The sequence below is a fragment of the Charadrius vociferus genome, unplaced genomic scaffold (assembly GCF_000708025.1).
Source record: "Charadrius vociferus isolate BGI_N301 unplaced genomic scaffold, ASM70802v2 scaffold434, whole genome shotgun sequence".
Lineage (NCBI taxonomy): Eukaryota > Metazoa > Chordata > Aves > Charadriiformes > Charadriidae > Charadrius > Charadrius vociferus.
The window spans coordinates 319,880-330,782 of NW_009648154.1; the positions used below are offsets into that span (position 1 = coordinate 319,880).

The 10,903-nt window shown below is 38.1% G+C and overlaps 1 protein-coding gene across 1 annotated transcript in view; it reads right to left on the reverse strand.

The window, feature by feature from the left end:
- The window catches only part of NEB (nebulin), a 130,558-nt gene that overhangs the window by 87,797 nt on the left and 31,858 nt on the right, over positions 1-10,903 (reverse strand). Inside the window, 14 exon segments of the mRNA XM_009884033.1 lie at positions 8-67; positions 164-268; positions 626-817; positions 1,434-1,745; positions 2,121-2,228; positions 3,036-3,140; positions 3,582-3,785; positions 3,979-4,290; positions 5,084-5,191; positions 6,089-6,193; positions 6,664-6,870; positions 7,016-7,327; positions 8,823-8,930; positions 9,717-9,821. Of these exon segments, the coding sequence (XP_009882335.1) occupies positions 8-67; positions 164-268; positions 626-817; positions 1,434-1,745; positions 2,121-2,228; positions 3,036-3,140; positions 3,582-3,785; positions 3,979-4,290; positions 5,084-5,191; positions 6,089-6,193; positions 6,664-6,870; positions 7,016-7,327; positions 8,823-8,930; positions 9,717-9,821 (2,343 nt within the window).

The window sequence follows — 10,903 nt, forward strand, 5'->3', positions numbered from 1 at the left end:
GAATGGCATCTGCCCGCATGTCATAGCCCTTCTTCTTCTCTTCCTCCATCGCAAGCTTGTACAGTTTCTGAAAGAAAAAACAAGCATTCCCCTCAAACAACACTGCTTCCTGGGCCACAGCAGCAGCCAGGGATGGACACCTAACCCCAGCTCAAACACCGACCTCACTGAAGTTCACTCTGTTCTGCTGGGCTAGCAAAATACCAGGTGTATCCGGCATAATGTGAACGCTGGTTTTATCCTTCTCCCACGCTGATGTGTATGAGCGCTAAAAAAAAAAAGAGTGCAACATGAAATAATATCGCACAAGCACAGGGCAACAAACTCAAAGAGCCAACTAGCTCAAGGGAATGAAGCAAGGGGACCCTACAGTGCAATGACTCAGGCACACCTTCCCTTGTCCCAAAACCGTCTAACGCTTCACCCTTTGCTTTCCCACACTGCAACCAAACACTGCTCCAACCACACAAAATACAGTCTGATCAAAAACAAGGAACACAAATCCCTGAGGCAAGAGGATGCAATGCCCTCCTTGAACAACCCAGGCCCTGGAAGGAGACAGCCCAACGTCCTGGGAAACGGAGGCTCTCCTTTCCTTCAGGTGGCAAACACAAGGACATCTCACCTGGTTCATAATTTCAGAGTTGTGCTTTGCCAGAACCATAGGCATCGAGTCAGGAAGGCTCGTGAATTTGATGGTGTCCGGGTGCTGACGATACTTCTTGTCACTCAGGATGAGGCTCGCCCTCTTATTCTTCTCATCGTCCAGAGAACCACTTGGGGACCAGCCCATGCCCCTCAGCCACCGAAGGTCATTCTGAAAGACAGGCAAGGACACGACTCAGCTCAGCAACCTCCTTACTCCATGCAACCACTCCTCCTGCCAAGGGAAGCTCTGCCTGCCAAAACGCATCCCCCTGTGTCAACCCACCAGCCACCACAAAGGGACTCCCATGAAGCGCAGCTCCCCACAACCTGGCTCCCCATGCCTACAACAGCACAAGCAGGTGCCAAGCAATCCACAAAGCCTTCCCTCCACCATCTTCTGCATATAAGCCTTAATCTCCCTGTGAAAGACCTTCCCCATTTGGCAACTTCCAGCTGGCACTGGTACAGGAGGAGCCTTATATCTCCTTACTCTCTTCATACCATTCACAACTGTACACATGGCTTTTCTGCCACCGCTGCAGCCCTCCCCACAAAATGCTCAAGGCAACACAGGACTCTTCTGTGACCATAAAGTGTGACCCCACACCAACTTCATCCCTGCCACTTCATGACACCAACTCTCAGCAAGATAGTATGGCCACAACACAGTCTCAGTCTCACAGAACCAGCCCAGACTTATGCTCCCCACCTGGACCTTCTCCATCAACAGGACAGAACACAAGACAGAACTCTGGATTTCTCACAGCCAGGAAAGAACAACTTACATCACTCTGAAGGTCATACACTCTCCTGGCTTGTACCACGTCGTTCTGGTCCGGCAGGCAGGTCCACCGATGCAGAGGGTGCTTGTAATCAATGTCGCTGACCAACTCCTGACATTTCTTGGCCAACACGATTCCCAGCATGTCCACTGGGCTACTGAAGTGTGTCTTGGACTTCTCAAAGGCTTTCTTGTACTCCCTGTCACTCTGGATCTTGGCTACGTGCATCGACCACATCATCTTCGGATCATCCTCTATGTTTCGGGCCCCTATGTGGTGGCCAAGCTGCTTTCGGTACGCAGTTTTGTATTTGTACTAATTGAATGCAAAAACAACAATTAGCACCTCTTTATCAAGCTATAATTTATATTTCTCTGTTGTTAATACAGTGGTTAAAATTTTCACGTTACATATTTCAAATTTTTCCATATTTTTGCAAGATTTCATGTGTTTTTATTGCAGGCCCAGAAGATTTTAACTGATTTTTTAATAGTTATCTACTATCTCATAAATTTTTGCATTTAACTTAATTAACACTTCACCATTAAGAATTTTACGACCTCTGGTGAAGGCAGCAATATATGCCTGTTAAAATTTTACACCTCTCCTCCTTTTAAATAAGAGATATCTTCATCTGAAAGTGGGTACCAGCTCTATGCCCTACTATTGTTTTCACTCCGTAAGACTTACTTCACTAGCTATGTCTCTGGATGCCTTTGCTGACGCGAGGGGTATAGCATCAGGAGGGAGATCGTAGCCTTTCCTCTTCAATTCTTCGTATCCTAACTTGTAATGTTTCTGTTGGAGAAGGATTCAAAGTAATTATTGTAAATAAATCTCTCTAGCGAGTTTTTCGATACTACAACTTTGTTCCTCTGATTATTGAAAATAAAGTACGAGATTCCAAAAGTTTCATTCATCAAATTAAATTCCATAGCTTGCTTTTAATAACGTCTATTTTGTAACTGATGATATAAAATATTTAAAAATTACTAATGCATGTTTTTTGATTAACTTGTTTGGGATCAAAATTTTCTTTCACTTAACTTACCAATCCGAATGATTCATAGTCTTCTATAGAGGTGAATAATACAATCCCATGATTCTCTACACCCAATTTCAATTGCTATTGTTTTTGTCTTCTTATGATAGAGCTGCTAACTTTTCTTTACCTTTGCCTGTAGTCTATATTTGTCCCATTATAACCAGTAATTTGATGTAAATTACATAATCCTATGTAGTTTTAAAGAGGGAATTCAATATAATCAGGCATTTTAACAAGAATGACAGGCTTACTAAAAGGTACTGAACACATATCTACAATGTTAATATGATCAGTAGGGATGAAAGAGGAAACTGATAACTTGTGCTGAATATTTTCTTGGCATTTTTTATATTCTAGCAACTCTGTTTCCACTTTATATTTTAGCAATTCCACTCAGGCTTCTCAGTGCACAACAATTTTCACAGGAGAAGAAAGACCAGAGGTGTGTTTACAGCTGTTAGAATTGCAGAATTACTCTACTGCATTTTAAACTAAAGCCACAATGGCTAATCTCAAATTCCATAAAAAAAATATATATATATTTGTAGAGACACACTTACATCACTTGTGTTAATTAAGTTTGCTTTAGCCAGCAAAATTTCAGGAGTATCAGGCATGATGTGAACCTGAGTCTTGTCCTTGTCCCAAGCTTCTCTATACAGTATCTGAAAAGAGACACAAACAAAAATACCTTGTCTGATAAAAGGCTCACACACAATGCAGCTTACCTTTTCTCTACAATAGCAAAGCAGAGAGGTATTATGCAAGCATAAGCAATGCAAGGTATTAAAATCAAATAATACAACTTCTTACTGAAATACCACCTTTTTTTTCTTCTTACATTCATGAAATGTCAAGGAAACACCATTATGACAACAGATTTACATACTACATAGTGTCTTATTTGCAGTTATTACTGAGTAAGTTATTAATCTTCTGAATAAAGCTACTATTACTTCTTGACAACTGAACAGTAAGGCACTGATTGTAAACATCTGATATTTGTATATTTTAAGCAAATGTTCTGATATGGAGATCTTTTTAACAAATGTATACCAATGTATTCATTCATTGAATCACACATTCTGTCTCTAGAGGCAACTTACATTACTTCTATTTTTGGCATTAGATTTTGCTAAAACGATATCCATGGCATCTGGGATACTTGTGAACTTAATAGTATCTGGGTGCTGCCGGTACTTCTTTTCACTCAGTATTTCAGAAGCTTTCTTGTTCTTTTCAGACTCCAAAGATCCCAAAGGACTCCATCCGAGGCCTCTGAGCCATTGCAGATCTGACTTATATAGATTCTGTTAAGGAAAAAATCAAAACCATACTGGATCATTTCCCTGTTCATTTACTAAACAATATTAAAAGACTAACTGGTATTTTAGCTTCAGTCTGATCTATACTGACATCAAAAGAGAGTTACTAAAGACACTTTTTAATAAGCAGTAAATATTTTATAAAAAGAGAAATTAATTAAATCCAGAGGAAGCTTACATCACTCTGTAGTTCGTAGACCCTCTTTGCCTGGGTGACGTCATTCTGGTCTGGCAGACAGGTCCAGCGGTGTAGTATCCGTTTGTAGTCTATATCACTAACCAGTTCTTGACATTTCTTAGCCAGAAGGAAGCCTAACATATCCACGGGCATATTAAACTTCGTCTTCCACTTTTCAAAATCTTTCTTGTACTCCCTCTCACTCTGCATCTTAGCTACTTGCATAGACCACAACATCTTAGGATCATCCTGTAAGCTGCGGAATCCAATGTGATGTCCCTGCTGCTTGCGGTAACCTTCTTTGTACTTGTACTAAAATTATAAAGATTGAATTATTGAAATTACATTAAGAAACAGACAGTGGTAAAATATATAGGCAAAATATCAATATATTCACTCAGTTCAATGTTTCTCATTACCAATGAAATGACCATCTTGTTATGGCATATCATGAAAGTTTTAGCAGCCCCTTGATTAACGGGCATCACTTGGTGTCAGTGAATGGTTCAGTGAATGAACAGGCTCGGGAGAGGCAGAGTGCGCGGCTGTAAGGACAGTCTCCTGTGTCATCTGATTTATATAGTCATACTGTTCAGAACTCCCAAAGGCTGACACACTGAAATATTCTGATGAATAAAATAACCAGCAATGAAAAATGCGGATGATTAAGCACTGGAAACATTTCCTAATGATTAATAAAATCTCTTCCATAAATGCAGGAGTTGTATAGCAATACATGTGTCACCACATCTATTTCGGACCTGTAAAAGGGATCCCTCAGTATAGGCACTGGGATCAGCTAATTGAACCAAATTTGCTGCTACTCTGAAAACATAACATCCAAAAGAGCAGACAACTCCAGACTTTGTATGCCTAGCCACTTTGTGGACGGACCACAATCTTTGGAATCGTCAAGATGCCAGAACAACCATCCTTAAATTGTTTTCTTCACTGACAAGAACAGATCAGGAAAGAGTTTTGTCAGCAATTTTGCCTTCTACTCCAAGGAAGACCTTAGCAGAGAGGTGTATGTGGATCTAGTGCAATGCTGTCAGTTACAGCAACTAGATAAAGTGCAGTTCATATTGAATTAAATGCTGCTTACGTCACTTGCAATGTCCCTTGAAGCTTTGGCAGATTTCACTGAAATGGCTTCAGGTGTGAGGTCATAGCCTTTCTTTATCATTTCCTCCCAGCCAAGCTTGTAGAGTTTCTAAAATTGAAAACAACATTAATTAAAAGGTCTTTGTAATACATATGTCACCTTCTATTTAGATACGCTAATGATCCATATTACCAAATTCTGATCACCTCACAGGCTTCAGTTACGAGAGAAGGGCTACTAGAATGGGAACTGAGAAATGGAAAATGATAAGCAAGGAACGCGGGTCTTCCAAGTCTTAGGCTAGTGATTAAATAGTTTTTCTTTACTGCAGCAGCTTCCCACTACAGTTTATCTTGGGGATTTGAAACGTATCTGGGGAATCTGAAATATATATATCTGGGATAACTGAAAACTTTTCAATTGGCTTAACAAAATTGTAATTAATAAGGCTGTAATGTAGCCATTTAATAGTCAATTCAGTTTGCTTGCAGTTGATTTTAAGTACCAGCACTAGCAAGTAAAAGATTTGCCTCTGAGCAATCATGCAAAGCAAAACCTAAGTATTTTATACTGGCACAATTGTCACTTTCTTGTATTTGAAAGCTGACAGAAAAGTGAGAATCACTGCATGTATTTCTTATCCCATACGTTAAGTTAAAAATGTAGTCAATGAACTTGTAATTTTATAGTAAGGAATTTTTCACATGATTGTTTTCTATGGTAAGCATAGGGTATGGACTACGTACATCCACATTTCAAAAACAGGACTTACATTTTCCATACACTATAATGTAATTTGGGCTGTTACTTTGCTAGCCTGGAGATGGTACTTATTGCTACTCCGAAAATATTACTCATGTAAAAACTCTTGCCTCTGTTCCAAAATCCCCCATTCTATTTCTTCTAACTTACACAAATTATTTAATTTGAACTGGCAGACACCTTTACATTTGAAGAGAGTAGATATTAATTTAAAATGTACTAGGAAGAATTAAAAAACTCTACCTGACTGTAGTTCGTCTTGTTCTGTTTTGCCTGTAGAATATCTGGTGTATCTGGCATCACATGAACCTGAATTTTGTCCTTCTCCCAAGCTTGAGTATAAGCATGCTGTTGAAAAAAGTAACATCAGATGTGTTAATATAAATGACAAAGGGTAACTCTCTCAGGGTTTTCACCTTTCCATATGCGCACTTTGGATATGGATGAATACAAAGACAAAAGTGCTGACTTAGATTTATTTTGCTATGCAATGAGATAATCCAGAATCAGCTGAATTAGGATCCAGTCTTGTTTCTAATGAAGCCCAAATATCAAGATTTTCAGGGCCAGTAGCTTCTATGCAAGAACGAGAATAATAGAGGTTGAATAGCTAGCAATGAGAAAAATGAAAAAAGTATTTATTTAACCAATGCTATTTATCAGTAACTGAGTGTCTCATTAGGAAAAAAAATGAAAAAAGAGGAACCTTTAAGTGACAGTTGTTTTTCCTGGGGAAACACTGATATGTAAAGGTGGTGACTGTTTATTGAAATGGATTATATGTGAATGTTTGCCTAATTTTGTCCATATATACTCACTTTGTTCATTATATTTGCATTCTGCTTTGCAAGGACCATGTCCATGGCATCATTCTGTTTTGTAAAGGGGAACATGCTGGGATGCTGTCGGTATTTCCGATCACTTGCAATCTCTGTGGCTTTCTTAGATTTCTCCACATCCAGAGAACCAGCAGGACTCCAACCGATACCCTTGAACCACTCATTGTAATCCTGTTTGTACTCATTCTGCCAAACAGAACGCAATAGGAAAGTTTACAATTTACAAATGGGTCATACAAAATAATTCTGTTGTTTCCAAAACACAGACATAATGAAAAAAACAGGAAAAAAAGTCACAGCTGTGACTGACAGAAAGAAAACAGAAACTTACGTTACTTTGTATCTGATTCATGTTTCTGTACAGTTCTAAACTCATCGCATCTGGAAGAAGCATATACTGGTGAATCAGTCGTTTGTAGTTAGTATTGGTTATACGACCTTGTGCCTCCTTAGCTGCCACGATGCTGAGTGTATCAGAAGGCGTTTGGTAATGTGTCTTGCTCGCCTCATAAGCTTTCTTGTATTCACGATCAGACTGCATCTTAGCCACTTGCATATAATGGACAAGTTTGGGATCATCCTGAAGGCTGCGGAAGCCGACAAGTTTTCCCTTGTCTTGTTCATAACCTAACTTGTATTTATACTGTAAAAAGAACAGAGACAGAGACTTAAATTCTACTTCATTTGTTGAATAAGCAATATCTATCTTTTAAGGAAAAAAAAAAACCAAAACAGATTAAAATAAGATTTTTACATTGTTAAGAAAACATCACAAAGCTTTGTGCACCTACTCTTAGGGTACACTCTAAAGCAAAACAGATGTCTAGCGTCCCTTCTAATAGAAGTACATTTAAAACACTTTATTAATAAATGAAATTTCCTTACAATAGTTTATTCTACTCCTGCATAAAGTTCAGTGTAACCAGGGGTTCAGTTGCTCTAATCTCATTATAAATGACACAACGAAAATATTAAACACACTGACAGAAAACAAAAGGCATAGGAAGACATAAGATCTGGTTTGCTGAAGACAGTTCTTTGGGAAAAGTGCACTTTTTATTCTTTTCACACTACACTTTAGAGATACCCATATTAGCTCTAAGATGAGCTATCATCACAAACACTAGAACCAGGATACATTAACCCACAGAGTTCTCTGTTACTATTGCTATCCTGCTTCCAATATTTGCCTTAGGTAACTATTTTCGTGGTAGTCTGCACCATGCTTAGAATACTTGAGTTCACATCTAAAGACTAACCATAAAATCAAAGATCAAATCATCACTTCCATTAGGTTCACTTGTTCAAATCATTAACAAATTCAGGACGCTTCCCAAGATCTTCTGCATTTTTTTGTTTAATAAAACCAATAGTTCAAATTCTTAACCTCTTCCCCAATCTCTAATCAACCCTGGACAATGAACTACACAGACCAAGTATCAATTGCTTTTTCCTTCACTCTTACTGCTTGGACAGAACTCAGAATGGAAGTATCTTCCCCTCAGACTTAAAGCAGTGGCAGAGCAAATTGATTTTGCAGTGCCTGCAACACCCCCTATGTTGTTAATAATAATAAAAAAAGGTGGGCTAAATAGCATGTCCTTAGGCCCTAACTTCCTAACTTCCCCCTCTCAGGCCAGATTTATCCCTGCCACAGCAACTCCCTCATCACTGATACACAGAGGATTTCAGAATGGTCCCAATTCCAGAAGCTTGTATTCTCTGCACCAAGAAATTTAACGGGATTTTCACAAAACGAAAAAAGATAATTGTACCACAGCAGTAAAAATGATTTAAGTCTCTATCTGTTCTTTTCAAATATTTCTAAGAATGATCTCTGAACATTCTGTCCAAACTACAAATATACAACATACATCTATAAAGTATCTAAGCACCATCATACTGAGAATGAACTTTTTTCTTCTGACTCCCTCATGTATCTCCTTACCTTTCTAATAAAGAAATTGTTCTTTACCTCTGTTACAAAATGTATTAGAATATATATTGACTATGCCAGAATTATTTACAAGCAAAACAATAAAGAGACTTCATATAATTGGCACATAAAATTGAATTCTGTCAAGAAAGGAATGTTTTACAATATCTGAAATGGATAATTTTTTCTTTCAAGAACTTACATCGCTAGCAATATCCCTAGAAGCTTTGGCAGCTTTAATAGGTATAGCATCAGCTCTGAGATCATACCCTTTCTTCCTAGATTCTTCAAATGAAAGTCTGTACATTTTCTGTGAAAAGAAAGAAAAAAAACATCCTTTAAAAAGGCAAAATATTGCAGTTTAGAGAATAGAGTTTAAATAAAACTCTATTCATTTTATATTACTTGACACACAGACTATTCATATGATTAATACTCCTTGAACAGTTGTTTAAGGCACTCAGGCACACAGAGACGAACGGTCCTTCAAAATGAACTCCGATCCTAGTATTCATACACCAATGCAGCTGGACTGCACTATAATCACTGAGTAATCTATCAAAAAAGAGCGATGAATTGCATTTGTTTCCCACACGCACAAATATTGGTGAAAAGTTACATCTATAAGGATGTCAGCTTTAAAAAAAATGAGATAAATATGTCTCTGTGTACATTAAAGATGTGCACAGTTACAAACAATACTTTATTTAGCATACAGAGATTTGACAACTGGCTACTGAAAAACTGTCTCTGCAAGAACTTTGAATCCCCTATAAAACTTTGTGCGTAAGGAAATAAAGTAATAAATACAGGAAAAACATGGATAGTACTCAAACTCTACTCTTTTGTCAGTAACTATTATATTTTAATGACCTACATGAACACTTCATAATCTGACTATAAATACTATGGCTTTTTCTGGGTAACTTTCGGTATTTAATTTTGGGGAAGGAAGCGGGGAAAAGGAAAATTAATAGTTTTTTATGAAGTTACTCCAGGTTAGCAAAGTGAGAATTAGGGAGACTTCTGACTGCAGTCATCTCACTTATTTCTAATAAAAAAAAATAAGAGTCTTAGTCTTGCAAACAGTACTCACATCACTTAAATTAAATGCATTAACTTTTGCTAAAGCAATCTGTGGAATATCTGGTGTGATGTGAACTTTCTTTTTGTCTTCCTCCCATGCTTGTTTGTACTTGTGCTAGAAGAACAGAAAAAAAGAGATGTCAACATAACCAAAAAATTAAATAAAACAATTAAAAAGAATATTTCCTATTTGGAACATAAACTTTCTTTACAATGATGTAACTACTAACATGGTAAGAGCATCTGACTTTTTATTTTGGCACTTAAAAGCAGTGTGAATCAGAATAGCTCTTATGAAGTTAATTGTGCGAGGCTGAAATAGAAGGGGAAGAAATACCAATCTTGGTGGTGTATTTTATTGCTTGTCTAAGTGTATTCAAGCACATTTAACAGCAGGAAACAATAAGTTTCAAAATACACTGGCTCTGGCTGGGATGGAGTTAACCCTCTTCATAACAGCTCAGACAGTGCTGTGTTTGAGATTTGTGACTAAAACAATGCTGATAACACACTAATGTTTTAGATGCTGCTGAACAGTGTTTCCACAGTATCAAGGCTTTCTCTGTTTCTTTCTGCCCCTGTAGTGAATAGACTGAAGGGTGTGCAAGAGGATGGGAGGGGACATAACCAGGATGAGATGAACTCAAGTAACCAAAGAAATACTCCATGCCATATACCCTCATGCTCAAAGAAAAGAGGGTTTAGAGAGGTTACACATCTTTTGCTCGGGAACTGGCTGGGCATCTATCTAAGTGTGGGAGGTGGTGAGTGATTGCTTTTGTATCACTTGGGTTTTTTTGTTTTCATTCTGTCTTCTTCCACTTCACCTTTGCTTAGTAAACATTTTTTATCTTGACCCACAAGTTTTCTTGCTTTTACTCTGCATTTCCTCTTCCCCCGTCCCACCGGGGGGAAGCGGAGGAAGTGAGCGAGTGGCTGTGTGGTGCTTAGCCGTCTACTGGGGTTAACTCACAACTAAAAGCCAAGTCAGATGGTATACATAAAAAGTAGTTAGAGCTGGAGGACTATTAGTTTATCTCCTGGAAAATAAGTATCGGTTTAGAGAGGCGACAGAGCTTTTCTTAGAGGAAATAGAGCTAAGGAAAGGGCACAGAAGATTCTCATGGTCCTTGTAACTACAATGCACATGAAGTCTAGATGTTTCCAAAGAACAGCAGTGGATTACATCAGTTCAGC